This window comes from Podarcis liolepis (genome assembly GCF_965112155.1).
Source record: "Podarcis liolepis genome assembly, chromosome: 14".
Lineage (NCBI taxonomy): Eukaryota > Metazoa > Chordata > Lepidosauria > Squamata > Lacertidae > Podarcis > Podarcis liolepis.
Window position 1 is genome coordinate 37659368 of NC_139569.1, and position 22793 is coordinate 37682160.

A 22793-nucleotide genomic window follows, 5' to 3' on the forward strand; every position below is an offset into this window, starting at 1 on the left:
CAGGGGCATTCAGACTTTGCCTTCCTGGACCCCTTGCACATCACCAGAACAGATTGGCCCTTTCCAGCACATTGCAGTCTGCTGCATGTTCTAGGGGCTGTTAGGGGCAGTGGCAGTTACCGTATTTGTCGCTCCATAAGGCGCATAAGGGGAAATCAAGAAAAAAATCTTATCCATCCCGCTCGCTGTCTTGGCTTTTCCCATAGCCGCACACAGCCTCTCCCGGCCGGAGGGGCTGCGCGCGGCTAAAGAAGCCAAGATGGTGAGCGGGATCCATCCCGCTGTCTTGGCTTCCTCTTTAGCCGCGCACAACCTCTCCAGCCAAGAGAGGCTACGCACGGCTATGGGAGAAGCTTTTCCACGAGGAGGGAGAAGGGACTGACTGGCCGCCTCAGTCCCTTCTCCCTCCTGGGGAAAAGCCCGCAAGAGCCGTGCAGAGCTTGTGTGCGGCTCTTGGGGGCTTTTCCTGCCTGCCTCCCCCCTGCATTTGTTCCATAAGATGCACACACATTTCCCCTTACTTTTTAGGAGGGGGAAAGTGCGTCTTATGGAGCGAAAAATACGGGACTTCCACAATTTCTATAGGAGGTCAGCAGTGGACTTGCAAGCTGTCTTTCATAGATCCTTAGCCTGCTGTTCTGAACGCCCTTGCCGATTGAGCCCCCCATTCCTTGGGACACAGGATGCAGGCTGCTGTTGGCCTAATCTACCCCGAAGGGCTATTTATGATACACCATCCTCATGTTAAGGAATGTGGCCGTTACAGTACAGTACACTGAAACGGAAGCCTTCCTTTTGACTTGTGTAATGCAACTGCTTATGAGTGACACTTGATCAGCTCAGAGGGAACTATTCACTCAATGGAAATCACAGCTTGGTACTTGTGTTTCAGTTTGGCCGTCGTGGACTTGCTTTGACAGGAATGCAATTAACTCATGTCAGTACTTCAAGTGTGTACGGATTTGATTTCATGAAACCGCAGGGGCAGAGTAATTAACATTAGAGTGGTGCTTCCTTTCAGTACCCGGAACACGCGAGAAGAAAATGTCTTCCTGTTAATCTACAGCATCTGGGGAGCAAGTCAATCTCTGAAATAGCCAGTCTAGCTCTAAACTTAAATCTAGCTATTTTTATTTTATTTAGATTTGTACTCCTCTCTTCAAATTATTATCAACACCATAAAATAACTGAAGTCTTGTGGCACCTTAAAAAGATGAACCAAACTTCTTATGGCTTAAGCTCTTGTGTAGTCATAAAATTGGAAGGGACCCAAGGCTCATCTAGACCAATCCCCTGCAATACAGGAATATCCACATGCTGTTCCCCATCCAGTTTGAAACCGTACCAGACTCTGCTTAGCTTTGCAAATGTGCTAGCAGCACCACTATGGAAGCTGTTTCTTTAATAAATCTGTTACTCTTTAAGGTGCCACAAAACTTAGTTGTATTTGCATGGCTAACTGGAAATAAAATGACTAATACAGTACAAGCCTATAAAAGACAAAAAAATAATAATCCAAGTAAAACAAATATTAAGGGTTTGCCTGGTGCCAGCAAAGCATTCCAAAGCCAGGACACAAAGTGCTGGAAAAATCCTCTCCCCCAATAACCACTTGCCCCAGCTCAGAGAAACCCAGAGGAGAAGGGTCTGATTAGTCCCTTTTAAGTTATATGAAGGCCTCTGTGGATGCAGCTCCCCTTGGCTAAGGTTCCTCACTCAAGAACATTCTGTAATGCATTTTCTTGTACTGTAACTAGATTACATGTTCCCTGTTACAAATGAGAGAAAAGAACAGAAGAAATGTCTCAAACTCTTAAAAGCAACCCTTTTTTGGCCAACCAAAGTAGCATCTTTAATAAGCGGATACCTGCGTTAAAAAGTGGGTACCTGCAGTTCCTTTTATGCACCTTAACCCTTATTCATGAGCAACTTGTGCACACACTATGTGTTTACCATCACTGCTATAGTACTACCTACCTATTCTGCTCAAATGCTGGATAAGTTCTCATTTGTCTCTTGGCCTTATGGGATAATTGGTCTTTTTCAGTCCACTGCAGTGAGATTCCTTGTAGCAAAAATCTATGGAGGTGTTATTCTGCAGCAGGCTGGGATTTTCCCCCTGCTGAATTTATAACTGGTGGGGAGGAATTGGGAAAAAAACAAACAAACCCAATGCTTTCTCTGTAAGTTTTCATCCTCCGAACTTGAATTTCATTCCCTTTCTACAGCCACAGTAAATACCTTTAAAAGATTGCCTACAGAAGACTTTTATCCCTTCTCACAAAAATGATATTTACATAGCTTTCAACATTTTGCTGGTTTGGGGTGCGTGATATTACATGAGTGAGTTCAGATGTCATAAATCCTTGCATCATCACAGGAGCTTCAGAGAGATGTAGCACCTTAAGGACAAACTAATGTATGGCATAAGCTTTCATGGCTCCACTCCATCATTTTATTATTTACATTTCTACCTCACCCAACGGAGTCCAGGGCAGCAAACAGTGATGAATAAATAAAGCCTAGTGAGAACACATACAAACATATCTAAAAGCATTTTAAAACACCCACATGCCCTCATAAGCTAATAATTTCAAGGTTGCCAGGAACAGTATTTTTCGGCCAACAAATGCCTGGGCAAACAGGAATGTTCAAAAATTCCTCCTGAATGTGCATTATGAGTGTGTTATATGTGGCGAAAAGAGAGGTCAGAAGGAAAAGCAATGCAAAATTCAAATGAGATGATGATTTACAATTTGTATACCTCCCTATACCTGCAGGTCTCAGGGCGGTTCATAACATAAAATCACAATATAAAAGCAAAATACATAATATAAAACAAGAACAACATGTCTCCATCATGAACCTCTTCCCACCCTGAAAATACTTCCAAACTCAACCCCCCCCCCCAAGGCAACCCCCCTCCTCACTCCCACCCTGAAATAAGGACCTGGGCACACTTCCTGGCCAGCCCGGCTGCCCCCTCCCATGTCACCTGTCCCAATCTCCCCACCACCACTGGGGCAGGACCCCCAGTATTATGCAATTGACAACCATTCACAAAAAGAAGTTGCCAGCCTTTGGAGAGATGCAATACTACTTCCAAGTCTACAGAAGCAGTCTAAACCTTTATCTAACCTGAATTGATTGGTCAAAGCACAGGTGATCATTTGAGGTCAGCATCACTGCTTGATAGCCCTGCAGAGAGCAATATTCAACACCTGCAAAGTCGATCCCGTTGAATTAAACGGGGCTCAGTCCCAGGTGAGTTGGAACAGAACTGCAGCAGCCCTAGTTTTTTTTGTGTGTTTTTCTTTGGCTAAAGGTTAGCTTAGTTTTGGAGGAAGGTGTGAAAGAAGGGCACGCAGGCTTGGAATTTTGCATCGACGGCAACTCCTGAAACCTCGGCGAAGGAGAGAAAATAAATAACGCAAACCAGGTTATTCAGAGTACAGCCGCCGGGTAGATTTGGAAAGCAGACGCGAGGTGCACGTCCGGTGTGTGTTTATTACGATGAGTAATCCTTATTTTTTATTTTTAATGGTTTTGGGTGCCTTGGAGACACGGTGAAGCTAAAAGCAAGGATAGAAACGGGGTGCCTGGGTCAAAATTGATTGCAAGCTGAAGATCGCTCTTTGCTAAGCAACTACGCGGGAGGGAGGTGGCCTCGCATCATCTCGCCTTGGGGACAGTTTTGGCACTTAAAATGCAAAGAGACTGAAGGGCCGCAAGCCTAGCAGCTAGTTACACTGCCTCCTTCCAAGTTGGCTGCAGTTGAAGGCGGCGGAGGCGTCTGCTGAGGAGGAAGAGAGATAGAGAGAGAGGCCGTGCGGGAAAGATCCGCCGCCAACGTCCATTGCAAGATGTTGCACAGACGACCCGACCGTCCAGGTGAGGAGCGAGAGGGTAGGACTCGAACCCGCAGCCGAGTTCCACGTAGAGGGGTGGGGGCGCCGATAGGAAAGCGTGGCAGCCCAAGCTCCTCCTGCCTGGTCCTTTAGCTCCTCCCGGAGACTCCCTCATCGGGGCGCAAAAAGCTGGAAAAAATGCATCTCTTTGCCTATCAGATCAGCCGCCCTGAGCCCGGCCTTGGCTGGGGAGGGCGGGGTATAAATAAAAATTATTATTAGGATCAGACCAAGGCTGTCCGGCCCGCTGCGTTCTGTTTTGGGATAAATGTCCACTCACGTTACTCAGGCTCCCGAGCAAAGTGTGCACGTGGATCGGGCCGGGCAGCGGGAATCCTATCGGGGCATCCTTGGGGGGCGGGGCAGGTATGTCTTGTGTATGTCTTGTGCCCCTTCTTGCGGCTGACTCCCGAGTAACGAGAGCAAGTGGATCGGGGCCTATCCGGCTGGATTTCTAGACACGCTTAGGGGGAAGGATGGCTTCGGTGGGACTTCCGGCGAACTGCGCCTAAGTTGGGATGGGCTAGCTCGGCTGCGATCCTGAGGACGCCTCCTTGGGAGTAAACTTCATTTCAGTTAGCCGGATGGACTTGCTTGCCAAGTTTAACTGCGCCTGGGGATCGAGCCTCAAGGCTGCAATCCTCGGCACACTTTGCTGGGGAGCAAACCTCAGCGGAGCTTGCTCTCGGGTAACCATGCATGGGATCGGGACTGCACGAAGCCACATGCACCTCGTCGCGTCCTTCCAATTCGGGGAGGATCGCTTTGGGCTGATCTAGTGCAAAAATCATGAGGATCCGTGTTTTTTAACCATGTTTCTGCGGCCCTACGAAACAGTGGATGCATGATTTTTTTTGATGCTGCCTAAAGAGTAAGACATGGTCTACAGTGTCATGGTGGTTTTATTTAACTTGAATGAAAAAATCTCATGAATTCATGAGGATCCGTTTAAAATTAGTTGGATCCGCCTTTTACCCTTTTCCATCGCTTTGCAGTTTGTTAATGAGTGATCCAGGATAGGAGTCCTAGATGCGCCAAGGAATCTTCCAAGGCACGTGCGCGCGTTTTGGAACACGAATCTATTAAAGCACATTTATTTCCACCCGACCCCCAAAGACTTCTGGGCCCTGTAGTTTACCCTTCGCAGTGCTACGATGCCCATCAACCGTTAAGAAACTACAGTGCCCATAATTCTTCCAAGGGCGTGGGTGCGCACCGAATGCGTTTCATCTCCATGTGCGCCCGGCTCATATTCGCCGCCTGCTCAGGTCTTGAAAAAAGAATCCGAGCGGCTGAAGCTGTTGCAAGGGAAGCCTCAGCTGGTTGCCGGGAGGAGCGGCTCGCTTGTCCTTAGACTGTCCTTCCCGCGCCCCTCTTCCTGAGCATTGCAAACATGCCTCGCCTTCCTAGGCGGTGAAAGTGAATGAAGCTCATTCCCTGGACCGGTGGAGGCGGCGAGACAGAGAGACCGTGATCCGGGCATCCCAACCCCCAAGGAGATTTTAGCAGCTGCTCTTCCTGTCTAGGGAAAACTCTGCATTAGCTTCCCGTCTGCAGGGATGGCGCTAAAATGTATTCTGGAGTCATTTCACTCGTCCTGCTGTGGTCCCCACAGGGCAGGACTCTGGGGCAGAAGTCCAGCAGAATGAACAGGCGAGGACCGCAAGGCAGTAGGAGCAGGAGCAGGTTGACAATTACAATGCTAAAGGCTGTTCACTAAAACCATTTCTAGGGGAGAACCTTCCAAAGTCCGAAGTCTAAAACTGCAGATTCCCAAACTGCATGATTGTAGCCTCCCGCAGTTTGGTCAAACTCATGTTACCGTAGTAGCTTCGAGAACACTGTCCAACCATCTTGTCCTCTGTCGTCCCCTTCTCCTTGTGCCCTCCATCTTTCCCAGCATCAGGGTCTTTTCCAGGGAGTCTTCTCTTCTCATGAGGTGGCCAAAGTAGTGGAGCCTGTCCTTCCAGGATCTGTCCTTCCAGTGAGCACTCAGGGCTGATTTCCTTCAGAATGGATCGGTTTGATCTTCTGGCAGTCCACGGGACTCTCAAGAGTCTCCTCCAACACCATAATTCAAAAGCATCAATTCTTCAGCGATCAGCCTTCTTTATGGTCCAGCTCTCACTTCCATACATCACTACTGGGAAAACCATGGCTTTAACTATACGGACCTTGGTTGGCAAGGTGATGTCTCTGCTTTTTAAGATGCTGTCTAGGTTTGTCATCACTTTTCTCCCAAGAATCAGGCATCTTTTAATTTTGTGACTACTGCAGTGATCATGGAACCCAAGAAAGTAAAACCTCTCACTGCCTCCATTTCTTCCCCCACATGATAGCTTGTGGTAAATCATCATACTCAGTGTAACTGGCATATATTGATTTGTATAAATCTATATAATTGGGGGGGCACTTAGCGGGGTGAGTCCACCACACTATTAACTGGCGGTAACTGGTGGATCTGCTATGCTCTCCGATGATGAAACTGAATATGTTGCTCAAAAAAACAGAAAAATGAAAGACTCTTAGAGTTGGAAAGGAGCCCAGGTTTCACCTAGTCCAATCCTTTGCAGTGCCGGAATAAAGTGTATTTTGTGCTTTGTGTACTATGCTTTCTCATAGGTGTCTTAAGATGAAGTATTATATTGACTGTGGTCTTTTCTAGGTTTCAATTCATCGTTCAATGATGCATCATGCATGTATAGAACATTGCCCTCATTTTCACATATACACCCCCCCAATAGTATCTTAGAATAGTAGAGTTCAGAGGGACCATGAGGGTCATTTAGTCCAACCTCCTGTGAGGTAGGAATCTTTTGTCCAATGTGGGGCTTGAAAGCTATAAGACATAGGGCATTTTTATTCACCCCAGCGATTTTGACGGGTGAGATAATCCTGGACAGCCATTTTAATCAAAATCTGAGATGTAGTATTTAAAATTTATTTTATGCAGTGATCTGTCATAGAACAACCCAACTGAAGAAGCTAACGGGTTACCCAGACCTCATTGCTGGTTGGAAAGGGGTCCCCATAACAGTTCGATGTTCAGGGAACCAAAAATGTAGGCCTGCCACTGGCATTAACAAGTTTATGGTTTCTCAGATAATATTCTTGTCAGTTTCTTAACTTTAGTTTCTTTACTGGCCTATACCTTCCTAATACCTTCTGACTGATTATATCAACTGTTTGACTGACTCCTCTTAACAGATTCTCTCACTCTCCCACATCAAACTAGCCCATCCCACAGACTTATCCTCTCCATCTCTTCTCTAACTCCAGACTGACTTATTAATAACTCTAACTCTAATTCTAACTACTCCCCTTGGGTTCCTATTGGTTAGTCATTTTACAATTAGTTAACCCTTTCCTTATGAACCCAGTATGATGTCACACACCTAGGAGGCAAACGCCACAGTGTCCTTTTATTTAAAATGCATCTCTGGGTTATTTGTGGGGCCTGCCTGGTGTTTTTACATGAGTAGAATGTGTGCATTTATTTAAAATGCATCTCTGGGTTATTTGTGGGGCACCGGAATTTGTTCATTATTTTTTTCAAAATATAGTCTGGCCCCCCACAAGGTCTGAGGGACAGTGGACTGGCCCCCTGCTGAAATAGTTTCCTGACCCCTGACCTAGAGAGACATGGGGTTGAAACCGGGACCTTCTGCCTACAAAGCAAATCCTCTCCCATTGAGGAAGAAAGTGTACAGATTCTGGAGAGGAAAGCTGTGTTCTATGTTTCTTGCAGGGTTTCCCCGGCCCTGGGCTGCTTCTCTCCTGCTCCCTCCCTCTAAGAAGCTGCCGCCGGCAGGAACAGCCCCTTGTGGGACCAGACTGACCCATTTGTTCCTTTGGGAACTTCCAGAGTCACCCTCCCTCCGACCAAGAAGAGGATCTGAGAAATGGCGGCACCATTGGAGGGACCAAGCTTACCACCATGTGCCTGTGTCCAGTGTTCTGGCATTAGCCGGCTGTCTCCTCCTCCTGTCTGCCTGCGTGCCGGCCAGGTGCTTACGTAAGACATTTAAACAACCATTTAAATCCATTTCCCTGATGAAATAAATCTGCTTTACCCCTACATGGCCAATGGAATCCAAGTGAATTCCCAGTTTTGTGGATGGGGCTGTTTGTACAAGGAAGCGGAATGTTTGAAGATTCCGGACAGAGCATAGAATTGTAGAGTTAGAAGGAACCCCAAGAGTCATCTAATCTAACCCCTTGCGATGCAGGAATCTCATCTAAAGCACCCATGATGCTTAGGTTTTTATACAGTGGTACCTCAGAAGTCGAACAGAATCTGCTCCAGAAGTCTGCTCAACTTCCAAAATGTTCAGGAACCAAGGCACGGCTTCCGATTGGCTGCAGGAAGCTCCTGCAGCTAATCGGAAGCTGTTTTGGACGTTTGGGTTCCAAAGAACGTTCGCAAACTGGAACACTCACTTCCGGTTTTGCAGCATTTGGGAGCCAAAATGTTTGAGTCGCAAACCGTTCGCCAACCAAGGTACGACTGTGCTTCCCTTCATTCAGGGAAGGGCTGCAAACTTGAATAAAAGCAGTGCGCTCTACGTGGGGCTAGCTTTGAAGGTGACCTGGAAACGACAACTAATCCAGAATGCGGTAGCTGAGACCTGGGCGGCCGCTGAGACCACATAACACCAGTCCTGAAAGAGCTACATTGGCTCCCAGTATGTTTCTGAGCACAATTCAAGGTGTTGGTGCTGACCTTTAAAGCCCTAAAGGGCCTCGGCCCAGTATACCTGAAGGAGCGTCTCCACCCCCATCATTCTGCCCGGACATTGAGGTCCAGCGCCGAGGGCCTTCTGGCGGTTCCCTCCCTGTGAGAAGCCAAGTTACAGGGAACCAGGCAGAGGGCCTTCTCTGTAGTGGCGCCTGCCCTGTGGAACGCCCTCCCAGCAGATGTCAAAGAGATAAACAACCACCTGACATTTAGAAGACATCTGAAGGCAGCCCTGTTCAGGGAAGTTTTTAATGTGTGACATTTTAATGTATGTTTAATCTTTGTTGGAAGCTGCCCAGAGTGGCTGGGGAAACCCAGCCACATGGGCGGGGTACAAATAATAAATTACTATTATTATTGGGGGGGGGGCAGCTGAGCCCCACTTCACATAATTGATCTCAAGACATCTCACACGCACAGTATTTGAATGGTGATGCCCATCAACTTTGGGTTGGAGGGTGGCCTCCTCAATTTTGTTATTGGTGGGCCAAAGGGACCTTGGCCCCTAGGAGTTGGCTCCTATGGTTCAGGAGCAGGGGATTCACTCAGCACGAGGGCCACTTTACATCCTGGGCAACCTCCTGGGGGGCCACATGCCAGTGCTGGGAGGAACCAGAGGCAGAAGTGAGCAACAGGAATGAACCTTTAGTTTGTACAGAAAAAGCCAGAGGTTTCCACATACAACCACCCCAATCACTTTGTCTTCCATCCAGACAAGGGTGAGGTATTTTCGCACTGCAGGAACACAGTCCAGTCAGCTAAAAATACTTGAGGAGGGTACACAATGGGCCACTAAGGGGTGTAGCATGACAATAGAGAGTGTGGACTGGGCCAAATAGAGAGATCCAGAGGCCCACATCTGACCTTGAGATTCCACATCTGTGTCCTTGCGGCTGTCTGACTTGATGGGCCGTTGACCTGATCCATCAGGGATCTCCTTGGTGCCTTATTTCATGAGCGTTTCCCCAGCCACTCTGGATGGCTCCCAACAGAATATTAAAAACACGATAAAACATCCAACATTAAGAAGAGTTTGGATTTGATATCCCACTTTTCACTCCCTTTAAGGAGTCTCAAAGCGGCTAACATTCTCCTTTCCCTTCCTCCCCCACAACAAACACTCTGTGAGGTGAGTGGGGCTGAGAGACTTCAGAGAAGTGTGACTGGCCCAAGGTCACCCAGCAGCTGCATGTGGAGGAGCGGGGAAGTGAACCCGGTTCCCCAGATTACGAGACTACCGCTCTTAACCACTACACCACACTGGCTCTCATTAAAAACTTTCCTAAACAGGGCTGCCTTCAGATGTCTTCTAAAATTCAGATAGTTGTTTATTTCCTTGGCATCTGCTGGGAGGGCATTCCAGAGGGCGGGTGCCACTACTGAGAAGGCCCTCTGCCTGGTTCCATGTAACCTCACTTCTTGCAGGGAGGGAACCACGCAGAAGGCCCTTGAAGCTGGACCTCAGTGAACCTTCCTGAGCTGCTCTTACAGAACAGGCAGGTGCGTATTCATTTATTATATTTATATACTGGGAGAAAACACACCTAAAAGTTATTCTGGGTCCTGAGAGTGTATGTCAATGGGGTGCATTTTAAATACAGCTGCATGTGGTCAAATGAATCTTGTGATAACCTATTGGAGAAATAAATATTTTAGGGGCAATGAAGAAGTACCAGAAACTGAGTTCTTACGATATTTATGATTGTTTCAGAAAACAGCCTGAATCCAAACAGTTCTTTATGGGATACAGATTATAAGGAGCTGTTTCAGAGGATTCTCCCAGAGGCCCCTGAATCTTCTAAATTCATGGACCCACTCAGAAGTAACAGCCCTCTAAGTCGTGAGGAGCAAATGCAGTTGTTAACAAGTCAGAACTTGACGGCGAAGATGGCGGTCGAGCGAGGAACGTGTGATCTGCTCCTGAAGTTTTCCCAATATGTCTTGGTGAAAGCTTTCGGGCCTAGCCTGGCTTCTGCTCTCGTTCAGCGCCAGAGCTGTGACCATCCAGATGACCCGCCCCAAATCCAACTGAATCCTCACAAACTCTTGCATTCCAAAGTAAAGCCTTCGCTCTTACACTGGGTCCATTGGCTGCTGAGAAATGTGGGAGTGGCGGTCGAAATGAATCCCTCCAAGATGCCCTCAAGGAACCGGACGCCCGAAAAAAAGAAACATCTGGCTAAGCCTGAAGCGAAACAAAATGGTAGGTGTGCAAAGAGATTGTGCATGTTCCTCTGCTGCAAGGGTGGGGGGCGGCTACTTTGTGAAGGGCCATTGACTTGTGGGAAAACCACACAGAGACCATCTTGGATGGTGGGTGGAGCCACAGCTGGTGGTGGGTGGGGCCAGAACCAAAATGGGTGGAGTTTGTAGCATGATATAGCTCTTTGTGTGAACCTTTTCAGCCATTCTGAGAGCCACATGAAGTCCCCATCTGCACCATACATTTTTGTCACTGAATTCTACTCAGTATGATCTGAAGTAGATTCCCATGTATAATTAGCAGAGTAACAACTTACGCATGTTGCAGGATTCCCAAAAATAGACCAGAGGTAATTGTATTTCATCCAGCAGAGCTTTACTGCTACTGAAGACAAATGAGCATAATGGTCACAAATCCAATATATTCAGGATTGGCACTGTCCATAAGAAATCCAGTTGCAGCAGTCTTAGCTTCAACTTACAATAACTTATAATAAATCTAACCTCAACACTAAGCATACTATGTACAGAACACCACACCAGAAGAGATAGAAAGAGAAAGTGAAACCCTCTGGTCCTACTTTTATAGTCAGCATGACCTTGAGTCATGGGTAGGCAAACTAAGGCCCGGGGGCCGGATCCAGCCCAATTGCCTTCTAAATCTGGCCTGCGGACAGTCCGGGAATCAGCTTGTTTTTACATGAGTAGAATGTGTCCTTTTATTTAAAATGGATCTCTGGGTTATTTGTGGGGCATAGGAATTCATTCATCCCCCCCCCTTCAAAATATAGTCCGGTCCCCCACCAGGTCTGAGGGACAGTGGACCGGCTCCCTGCTGAAAAAGTTTGCTGACCCCTGCCTTAACTGAAAGAGATAACAGAACCAGTTTAACTCAGCTTCTCTGAAGGAATAAACCCAAACACCAGGAACCTTCTGCTTCTTTCTTTCACATAGAGAAGCTTCCAGAACCCTCTTGTATTAATTAGAATAGGGAAGATCTCTACACATCAGATCAAGACTTTCTGTACTAAGAAATGCAAACTGACACATTTAAAGCAGAATCATGCCACTTTAAACAGCCATGGTTTCCTCCAAAGAATCCTGGGAACTGTAGTTCGTTATGGGCGCTGAGTGTTGATATGAGACACCTCTTCCCCTCAAAGAGCTACAATTCCCAGGGTTCTTTCGGAAGCGCCATTGATTGTTAGAGCACTTTCTAAAAGGTTCCCCCCCCCCCGCAAAACTTGAGTTCCCCCTTCCCCAAGCCTGCTGATACCTCCCTGTTCTATGTGGAGAGTGTGCCCTTTTTGCTGTTTGCAAGGGCACTCCATGCCTGGACATTATAGATAGAGGGAAATATCGCATGGAGGTTACGTTCTGGGGATCGCACCTAAAGCAAAAATCACATATAGTCAAAACACATTGGGTGCAATGGTGGGTGAGATTGCCAAAGTCTTCTATTCTAGATGCCCACCTGCTTTCCATCCCCTTTTTAATTTTTTTAAAATTACCGTATTTTTTCCGTCTATAAGATGCCCCCATGTATAAGACGCCCCCTATTTTGGGGAACTCCAGTTTAACAAAATGGGGGGGGGAGAGATGGCTATCCATGTATAAGACGCCCCCCAATTTTTGACATTATTTTTAAGGGAAAAAACCCTAGTCTTACACATATTTTGCCAAGCAGGGAAGGCTGAATGCGCACAAGTTAAATGTGTGTAAGTTTCTGGCTTACTGTATTGTTGGCATTCATTAACCTGTTTTCCCCCGACAAAGCGCTTGCATCCAAAATGTCATTTACATCTAAAGTTGCCATTTTATGAATTTGATTTAAGTGGAATACACACAGAGCGTATTGATGATCCCTGGTGCAAAATTGTTTCCATGATAAGATCAATGGGGAAGGCATTAGGGAGGTGATCAGTGTGTAAAGGCGGCCTCTGTTGGTTAAAGTGAGATTGCAGCACTTAAATATCTGCATAAATCTGTCTATCTTAAGTCTTTTCTTAGAGAAGATCGCTGTGCAGAGGGGGAGCTCTCTTTAATTCTTATCTGCAAAATAGGGTCTCATTTTTCTTTTCTTTTTCTGTGAATGTGTGAAATCTGATTCCTCCTTTTTTCTGATTATTCTCCTCTCACTTTCTATTTCCCCCCACTCCCCATAACAGGGCACTTAGCTTTTATTTCTTGGCAAAAACATTGGTCCAAGCTCCAACTTTTGGATCTGGGCTTGAAGGTTCCAATAATACTTAGCATTACCGTGGTACCTCGGGTTACATACGCTTCAGATTACATACGCTTCAGGTTACAGACTCCGCTAACCCAGAAATAGTACCTTGGATTAAGAACTTTGCTTCAGGATGAGAACAGAAATCGCACGGTGGCAGCAGTGGGAGGCCCCATTAGCTAAAGTGGTGCTTCAGGTTAAGAACAGTTTCAGGTTAAGAACGGACCTCCGGAACGAATTAAGTACTTAACCAGAGGTACCACTGTATATGGTATTTTCAGGTGTTCAAAGCATTTAACAAACACCCTGCAACATATAATGGTATCATTATCATAGCTGTCAACCTTCCCTTTTTTGTGGGAAATTCCCTTATTCCAGCACCATTTCCCACTGCTTCCTGCTGCTATCCCGGATTGTTAGATATCCCGTAGACTGTCCCTAGGACAGGTGAGGCTGCTGATCCCTTAATTTCAAGGCTGCTGATTCCTTATTTTCAAATCTGACGGCTATGATCATTATTCTCAATTTGCAGATTTGGTGGGGGAAGAGTGAGGCTGAGAGAAACCAGCTTGCCTATCTAGTGAGTTCCTGGCTGATTCAGATCAGAGGGTCCCTGTTTCATTTCTGAAGAATTCTGGGTGCTGTAGTTTGTTATGGATGCAGAGTGGAAAAGCAGTCTCTTCCTAACAATGCCTAGCACCCTTAACAAACTACAGCTCCCAGAATTCTTTGGGTGAAGCCATGACTACTTAAAGGGGTATCACAGCCCTTTAAATGTATGATGCAAATATGACCCAGATATTTATCAAGGAGCAAAACACACTTCCTATTCATTTGGCTTTTTGTAAGTTGCCGGATGGGGAATTTATGCAGTTGGGAAACCTGGTTATCTCCCCCAGCCCCCCAGCCCCCCTGCAAATTGCAATTTCTAGCTGTAGGGCATGACAATTAAAGGCAGATTTTGTGTCTTCTTAAAGACTGAACCATTGTGAAATCTGAAAAGAATAATCTACTGGCCAGATTTCAAAGGCACAGTTCTGGTATTTGGCTCACTGTTGGCCTAGCTATCACCATGCCAAGAAAACATAAGAAAAACCTGGCTGGATCCGGCTAAAGGACCATGCTAATGCAACGTCCTATTCCCTGAGCATGGCGGCTCAGTTTAATTGCAATGGCCAATGCCTGCTGATAGATTTTGTCCTCCATGAATTTGCCCAATCGTGAAAAGGCCTCTGGTGGATCAGAGCAGAGGGTAAGCATTTCCCCCCTGCTATGGCCAAACAGATTGCTTTGGGAAGCTCACAAGCAGAGCATGAAGGCAACAGCTCTCCCCTACTGTTGTTCCCTGGCAACTGGTATTTTCCGGGTCATACGGTTTCTGCCATGATCTAGAATTCAACAATGTCTAGGCAACACGATGACCATATACATACGTAATAGATAATCTTTATAGAATTCCTTCAAATCATAAAAAGTTCAAAATGGAATCTTTAGTCTCAAAGTCTCTGAAAATCTTTAAATGAAGTAAGGTGCTAAACTATACGGTGGAATGCATATAAATGTATATACTGTAAATGAAAATATCAAATGCTGTGGAACAGTGCTCGTGTAACAATGTAGTCATTCATTCGAAATAAGATGGGTTTATGAAGCATGCTATATCCACCCACCATGCTGACGAAGAATTCTACGAAACAGTAATCAATTGTAATGGTTCTAGGGGTTGCTTGTGCGTAAGCAGGTGTCTATCTCCCCGGCTGGGTGCAAACACCTGGGTGGGTTGTCAAAGTGAACCTTTTCTGTCCGGACAGCCACTCGCCCGTGGCTGACTCAATCGCTGGCAGAATCCGTCAGTGGGCGTTTCTTAAACTTCTTCCAGCAAAGAAGCTCCTTGATGCCGGGTCTCTGCCTTCCCTCTCTGCGCGAAAGCCTTCTGCGCAAGAAGGGCGTGGGCAACGGAGGACCCCTATTCTCCCCGCTGGTCCCAGGCAAGGAGTCATGAGACCGCCTTGCCGCTTCCCCCATCTGCCCCCCTTCTCCACTGGTGCTACGCTGATTCTCTTCCACAGAAGATGGGCTGCTTCTCCCGATCCCTGGAATCCCTCTGGCTTTTGCTCTCTCCCTCCAGCACTGATGGCAGTTCCCTGACATCAATATCCGGAATTACTGTTCAGTGTTGGACATCATTGTTGAATACACAAAGCTTCACAGCTTGTCTTCCACCGTACAAAGTTTGGTACCTCGCTTCATTTAAAGATTTTCAGAGACTTTGAGACTAAAGATTTCATTTTGAACTTTTTATGATTTGAAGGAATTCTATAAAGATTATATAATACATATGTATATGGTCATCGTGTTGCCTAGACATTGTTGACGTTCTCTTTGCAACACTGGGGTTTGTTTGTATACTTAATGATATAGAATTCTGCAGACCCAGCCACACATGGCTCCTAATACCATGTGCTCCCTTGTCAAGCAGATGCCTGGTCAGGGCAGAAAGTGTGGGAAAGCTGAATCTTAGCCACACTTACTTGAGAGAAGGTATAAGCTAATATGTCAACCTGGTCTCAGTTGTTCATTGGTCCAACCAGTTCTCCATGTTTCAACATCAATTTGCAACCCCCCTACCCAACGTCCTCACAAAAATCCATCGGCATTTTGGGGTGTGAATTTCTCACATGCAATTCTTATCTGCAATTTTGCCTGATTGATGCATGCATTTGGCAAACCCATTTTCCCCTTAATACAATCAACATTTTTGTATGTTTGTTTCACCGGTATATGCAGTTATACGCACACTGTACCATATAGTACATGCATTTTTGGACACGCGTTATGTGGCTGGAGAACTGCACTGCAAAATTCAGTGTGGATTTCAAAAGAGGGGCTGTGTTTCATTTTGTGTATCGTTTCGGAAAACGTTAATTTGTGAAGTTCGAACTGAATCTCCCTTATCCCTACTAAAGATGTACAGTGGTACCTCGGGTTAAGAACTTAATTCCTTCTGGAGGTCCGTTCTGAACCTGAAACCGTCCTTAACCCGAGGTACCACTTTAGCTAATGGGGCCTCCCTCTGCCACTGCACCGCCGGAGCACGATTTCTGTTCTCATCCTGAAGAAAGTTCTTAACCCGAGGTAATATTTCTGGGTTAGCGGAGTCTGTAACCTGAAGCGTCTGTAACCCGAAGTGTCTGTAACCTGAGGTACCACTGTAGTCCAAACAAACTCAGTGGCTTATCATTTGAATGCTATTGGGTTGCACATCTTAAAGGGGACTTCCTAATGCAAAACACACAAAGAGAGAATATTCTGTGAAATGTCAAATTTGCAGGGTTGATCCCTGTGAACCTCATTCATCAGTGAAAAGTGACTAGTTCTTCCTTCCTCCATCTGGGCAAATAGGAGGAAACAGGACACCCGTCAGGAGGGAGTGGACTAGAGAGAAAAGAAAGGGCCATGCCTCTCTCCATGATATTTCTTTCCAGATTTTGGAAAGAAAAAAAAAATGTTTGAATTGCATTGAATCGGAAGCATCTTAGAGCTTTAGTTTCTCTGAAAACCATGCCCATTGGTGGTTCTTATGAGGAGACACCACCACCAGATTCACACTCGAATTATGGATACTGATGGAGGAGAAACTCCATACAGTCTGTACTTAGATGTGAGCTTACTTTGCACTTTCTGAAATAATGCGAGAACCAAAACACAGCCCTCTTTCTGCACTTCTGTGAATTTTGCAAAGCGGTTATCCGGTCAATTGATGCATTTGCTAGGATAAAGTGTGCATATAAATGCACATATCACTGAAAATAACATACAGAACCACATATTAGGGGGAAATTGCTTCGCAAGAATGTGTGTAGAGTATTAGGAGAAATTCAGACAGAAATCCTAATGAATTTTTATGAGGATTTCTTTTAAGGGGAAAAATTGCAAAGTGATGTGAAAGTATTGGAGAATCCAATTTAAGTCTGGAAAAATAAGAAACTGTGAAATAAATTGGAACTGACATATTCGCCCACCCTGAATTACGGATAGAAAGGAAGCGGTCCCTATCCTAAGTCCAGTGCTTTTTTTCTTTAAAAAAAATATGTTTAGGGGTACTATCATTTTCCTACTCATACTGAAATACTGCCCCTCAATGAGGCCAAACTTAGTTTCACAAAATGTTTAGGGGTATGCTACCTCTGCTTCCCCCCAGAAAAAAACACTGCCTAAGTCCAAGTCATCGTTTCATCTCCCAGTTTCAGCCATATCATATTCTGTAGCCTAATAAACCAATAGCTAAGAAGATTGGTGTAAAAAAACAGAACCAATGAAAATTAGGGAGTGGCGTTCCTCTGTGTCGCTTGTAATTTCAGTGCTAACATTCATAGTCAGTTTATAAAACCAAGAAAATCATGTGCCCAAGCTTTTCTAGGGCTGTACCTCTTTAGATAGTTGGGTGGTGTGTGTGTGGAGGCTTTTTATTTTATCTTCCCAAAGAAATGAGGAATCCAGAAACATTGCTTGTTCAGACGATACACTAGGTATTATAAAAGCAACATGAAAATAGTAAGATTATGCATATACTAAGTGCATCAGAAGTGGTCCGAGACTGCAATTATGTGTGCATTTACTCAGGAGGAAGCCCTATTGACATTTGTGGGGGGGTGACTTATCAGTAAACATGATTGGTTGAGTGTGTGCTGCAAAATATAAAGATTTCGGGGACTTTAGATTTCCCATGTCTTTAAATAGCCATCAAACTCAAAGATAAAGGATTATGAAATAATTCAGATGAATGATTAGGTAAACATTGACCTGCTTTTCCTAAGAAGCGACACTATTCCACAATGTTGGAAAATCATGAAAATTCTGAGCAATGACTGGGTAAACATAAACTGGATTGTGCCAAGAAGCCATATTTGGGGTTTCATCCAATGCTAGTCCTGCTCAGAGTAGACCTATTGAAATGAATGGTTATGATTAACCAAAGACCACTAATAACTGGACTTTCCATGAGGGGGAAAACACTTTGGTAGGACCTGGGTTGATGAAGCAATGACTGTAAGCCTTACCTTTGTACAGTGGGCTAGTTTCCCTGCCTATCCATCCAGGCACTCAGGTGGTGTTAGCAGAGTTCAAGGGCACCTCCTGGCTAGGCAAAAACACTCAAGGGGTGTGTGGCCTATGGAGAGTCTCAAGGGCCAGTCAGAGAGGTCTGGAGGGCCACATGCTTTCCCTGCCCTTGTGTTAGCTTATGCCACTGCAGCTATTAAAGATTAGGTGTGTTTAAGTCATGGTGTACGGAACCATTTTCACACCTCAGTTCTGAGTATGAAAGAATCCAGATTAATGACTAGGTGATCAGCCAGGATTTCCCCAAGAAGCCTGGTTGGGCATCCATCCCAGGGATCAGTTGGGGAGAACATCCATGGATACCATTCCACAATGTTGGATGATCCAACCGAGCATCGGTTGGCTTTCCATTGGGCGCCAATTTTTTTAAAGGTCCAAGGCTGGTGGAGCAATGAATGCCCTGGAACTTGGATGTTTTGGCTCCCGAACGCCACAAACCCAGAAGTGATTGTTCCGGTTTATGAACGTTCTTTTGGAACCCAAATGTCTGACGGTGCTTCCACGGCTTCTGATTGCCCGCAGGAGCTTCCTGTGGCCAATCAGAAGCAGCGATCTGGTTTTCGAACATTTTGGAAGTCGAACAGACTTCTGGAACGGATTCCGTTCGACTTCCAAGGTACGACAGTAGTGGGTTGGCCAAGGGGGCAACCGATACAGCCAAGCAAAAGTCAGAAGGTTCCACACACATTCCTCTGTCCTCTGTCCAGGAAAGCAAGGGGCGCAATCAAACTGCACCATCCAGCTAGGCAACAACACTCAAGGATGGTGTGGAGCAGGATTGGTGAGGGGGAGAGTCTTAAGGGCCGGTTAGAGAGCTCTGAGGGCCACATTCAGTCCCCAAGCCTGCAGATGGATTTCCGCCCCTGGTTTAAGTTGTAAAGGTGTGTGTGTGACATGACGTGACAGAGATTATGTGAAATTGTCCAGAGCAAAGAGAATCTCAGCATTCAAGAATTTGGGGACCCCGCTGAAATTTATTGGCAGCAGGTTTATGACCTTAAAAGGGAGGTGGGAAGGTCTTTTTCATATATAGTGGTACCTTGGGTTAAGTACTTAATTCGTTTCGGAGGTCCGTTCTTAACCTGAAACTGTTCTTGACCTGAAGCACCACTTTAGCTAATGGGGCCTCCTGCTGCTGCCGCGCCGCCGCCGCACAATTTCTGTTCTCATCCTGAAGCAAAGTTCTTAACCCGAGGTACTATTTCTGGGTTAGTGGAGTCTGTAACCTGAAGCATATGTAACCTGAAGCGTATGTAACCTGAGGTACCACTGAATACAATGCATAATTAACTAATCAAATTCATGGTCCCAATATATAATTCATAATCAGGGCATTTGGGGGGGGAGGTGCCATAACCCAACGTCTGCAGAAAGCAGGATCGAACCCACTCCATCCATCAGCTGATGGGAGGGGGGTTTTCAATCCTGAGGGAGATCACCCTAGAGAACTCCATGCACAGCTCAACCCTGCTTAGAAAGCAGGATTTCAGCTTATGAATGCTGTCATCAGATGATTGACAAGTGCGTGGTCTCGCCCACCTGCCCTAGTTGGCCCATGGGATGCTGGAAGGTTCCACACCCCTGCTCTGTGGGGGCAAGTACTCCATACTGGAGCGTACAGTTTGGGGCGGGGAAGTCCTGCTAATTGTTAGCATTTATATAGTGCTCTTGAGTGCCCCCCCAATTATATTTTATTGTTTCAACATTTTTAACATATACCATCAAAATACAATTTAGTCTTTTCTCTTAACCTTATCGACTTCCCACCCCTTTTCCCATCGAGTTCTTGTTTCTCCCCTTCTGCTGCACCCCACCTTCTAGCTATTAAATCATAGTCAAACTGAATTATCATCTAATTACCGCTGTTGCTCATAGCTCAAAACCTGCTTGTGAGTTCATCAGTGCACTTGAGTGTTCAAAGCACTCTCCATGCATTGGCCTGGTGACTCTACAACAGCCCTCAGAGGCGGGTCAGTATCATAGCTGTCAACCGTCCCTTATTTGGCGGGAAACTCCCTTATCCCAGCGCTGTGTCCCGCTGCTGTCCTTTATTGATGATGTCCCTTAAATTTCCTGGGTTTCAAAGGAAGCAGCTCCTCACCCTCCCTCCCTGCCGGCCAGGGAGGAGGGAGGCTCCAACTGTGTTGCTTGGCTACGTTGCTCACCCAGTAAGGAGTCTAAGAACGACTAGGGGGTGGAGCTTGCATGCCTTGTGCTGATCAAATCAGCTGTGTTGCCTGGTGACTCGCCTTTGCTCAGCGCTTCCCAGCAGAGGGGTGATGGTGGTTTTCCTTGCTGCATCCCCTTTGCTGGGTTGGTGCGCTGTGGGAACCACCGCTTGAGGCTTTGTTTGGCTGGTGGCTGGGCTTTCTGCCTTTGGCTTGGAGGGGCTCAGAAGTTGAACATACCTGTGCTTGGAAAATCCCTTATTTTGGCTGCTGATCCCTTATTTTCGAGGCTGCTGGTCGCTTATTTTCAAATCTGTAAGTTGACAGCTATGGTCAGTATTATCACTGCAGAGGTGAGGCTGGGAGTGAGCCCAATGGCTACTTTGCATCCATTTGAACCAGGCACCTTGATTTATAGCTTAGGCTGCAACCCTTATACACATGTGCCTGAGAATAAATATGATATATGTTAACTTGTGAGGTCTCCAGATGCGGTAGACTCTCCCAGCTTCCCCATCAGTCCAGCTAACATGGCCTGTAGTCAGGGATCATGTGAATTGACAATCCAGCTTAGACCTGGAGGTTCTGCTCTGGCGGGAAGGTAAACGGCATTTCCATGCATTCTGGTTTCTGTCATGGTACAGTGGTACCTCGGGTTAAGAACTTAATTCGTTCCAGAGGTCTGTTCCTAACCCGAAACTGTTCTTAACCTGAGGTACCACTTTAGCTAATGGGGCCTCCCGCTGCCTCTGCACGATTCCTGTTCTCATCCTGAAGCAAAGTTCTTAACCTGAGGTACTATTTCTGGGTTAGTGAAGTCTGTAACCTGAACCGTCTGTAACCTGAGGTACCACTGTATTCCTTTGCGCCAGAAGCGGTTTAGTCATGCTGGCCACATGACCTGGAAAGTTGTCAAACGCCTGCTCCCTTGGCCTGTAAAGCGAGATGAGTGCCGCACCTCATAGTCGCCTTTGACTGGATTTAACCGTCCAGGGGTCCTTTACCTTTTTACCCGATAATAGGACTCCATGGTGCATTGGTCAATCAGCAGCTGTTAGCCATGATGGTTTAGTGGAACATCCATTATCAGAGGCAGTATATCGCTCAATACAAGGCAGCAAGGTCACGCATCTGCTTTTGTGGGATTCCCAGGGGAATCTTGCCAGTCAGTGTTGGAATCCTGGGCTAGATGAAACTTTGGTCTGATGCCAGAAGGCAGTCCTTACGAATCTCTGAAGTTAATTTGGCAATGTGGGGAAAACAGCCCTCTAATGAAGGTAATATAATTGGCTGGTTGAATATTAAAATATAATTCTCCTGCTTTCCTTTGGACCACATCAGCAAGGCCGAGAGAGGGGTCTTGTCATCTGGGTAGCCCAGGACCTCCGAACACACTGCAGAGTCTTGCGCCTTGAAGGGCCCCCTGGCTGCTGCTAACGTAACAAAAACAACACTAGAGGCAGCAGTGATGAGTTACTGGTATCTGCAGCCACAGCAGGTGCTGTGATTCTCCAGCGGTTTGACTTCACCCCTGGAGGCACACTCCATTGTCTCTTGGATAATAATAATAATAATAATAATAATAATAATAATATTTTATTTATATCCCGCCCTCCCCAGCCGAAGCCGGGCTCAGAGCGGCTAACAACAATAAAAGTAACACGACATTCTAAAATCAATTCAAAATCAAATTCATGGCAACCATTGGGCTGGATGTCAGCAGCTCCCAGGAAGATTTGCATAGGATCGGGACCTGCGGCTACACGATTCTGCAAAACCAATGTGGTAACATGAAGAACGAGTGTGTGTACATTGTGGGTGAAAACAACAAGCCCTCCTCTGTGGTCAGTTGGGTAATTTAATTCTGGAAGAAAGAACAAAATGTTAGTACAAATTATTATCATGTATGTCTCGCTACATTACAGCCCTCCCACTGCCAGCAGACATTGCATTTTCCACTGTGGGTGTGTCTGTATCTCAGGTTTGATAAGCATCTGTAAGAAACGGTACATCCTGTCTCATTATAAGGAGTAACAGAAATTCGTAGAAACACAGGAAGCTGCATTGTACTGAGTCAGACCATTGGTCCATCTAGCTCAGAGGCGTCTACACTGACCGGCAACAGCACAGATGGATTTCAGACTGGGAACCCTACCTGGAAAGGCATGTGCTCTAACCACTGAGCAATGGTCCTGTTCCCCACCCCCTCCACGACACCTTTGGGGAAAGAGGCTGATTGATTCTGTAGCTCTTTTGCCTTTCCTATGGGCATCCTGAGCCAACTGCCCTCTTTGATCTCTTTCTTGAGCTTGGTACAGTTAAACCAGGACTGTATTTCCTGGGCACACTAACAAGCCTGGATAGTTCAGTTGGTTAAAGCATGGTGCTGATAAAGCCAAGGTTGAGCATTTGATCCCCGTACAGGACAG

At 46.1% G+C, this 22793-nt stretch overlaps 1 protein-coding gene across 3 annotated transcripts in view; it reads left to right on the forward strand.

Annotated features, from left to right (window-relative positions):
* The first annotated feature begins 3573 nt into the window (after positions 1 to 3573).
* The window catches only part of LOC310693371 (cell surface hyaluronidase CEMIP2-like), a 99697-nt gene continuing 80477 nt past the window's right edge, over positions 3574 to 22793 (forward strand). For 2 of the 3 annotated variants that reach the window (XR_014519134.1, XM_083475293.1), the window contains exons 1-3: positions 3574 to 3891; positions 7657 to 7923; positions 10358 to 10849. Coding sequence is in view for 2 of the 3 variants with exons in the window: in XM_083475293.1 (XP_083331419.1) it covers positions 3864 to 3891; positions 7657 to 7923; positions 10358 to 10849 (787 nt within the window). In the remaining variant the exon portion in view is untranslated. The remainder of the gene's footprint in view (positions 3892 to 7656; positions 7924 to 10357; positions 10850 to 22793) is intronic. The other variant, XM_083475294.1, reaches the window with a different exon arrangement.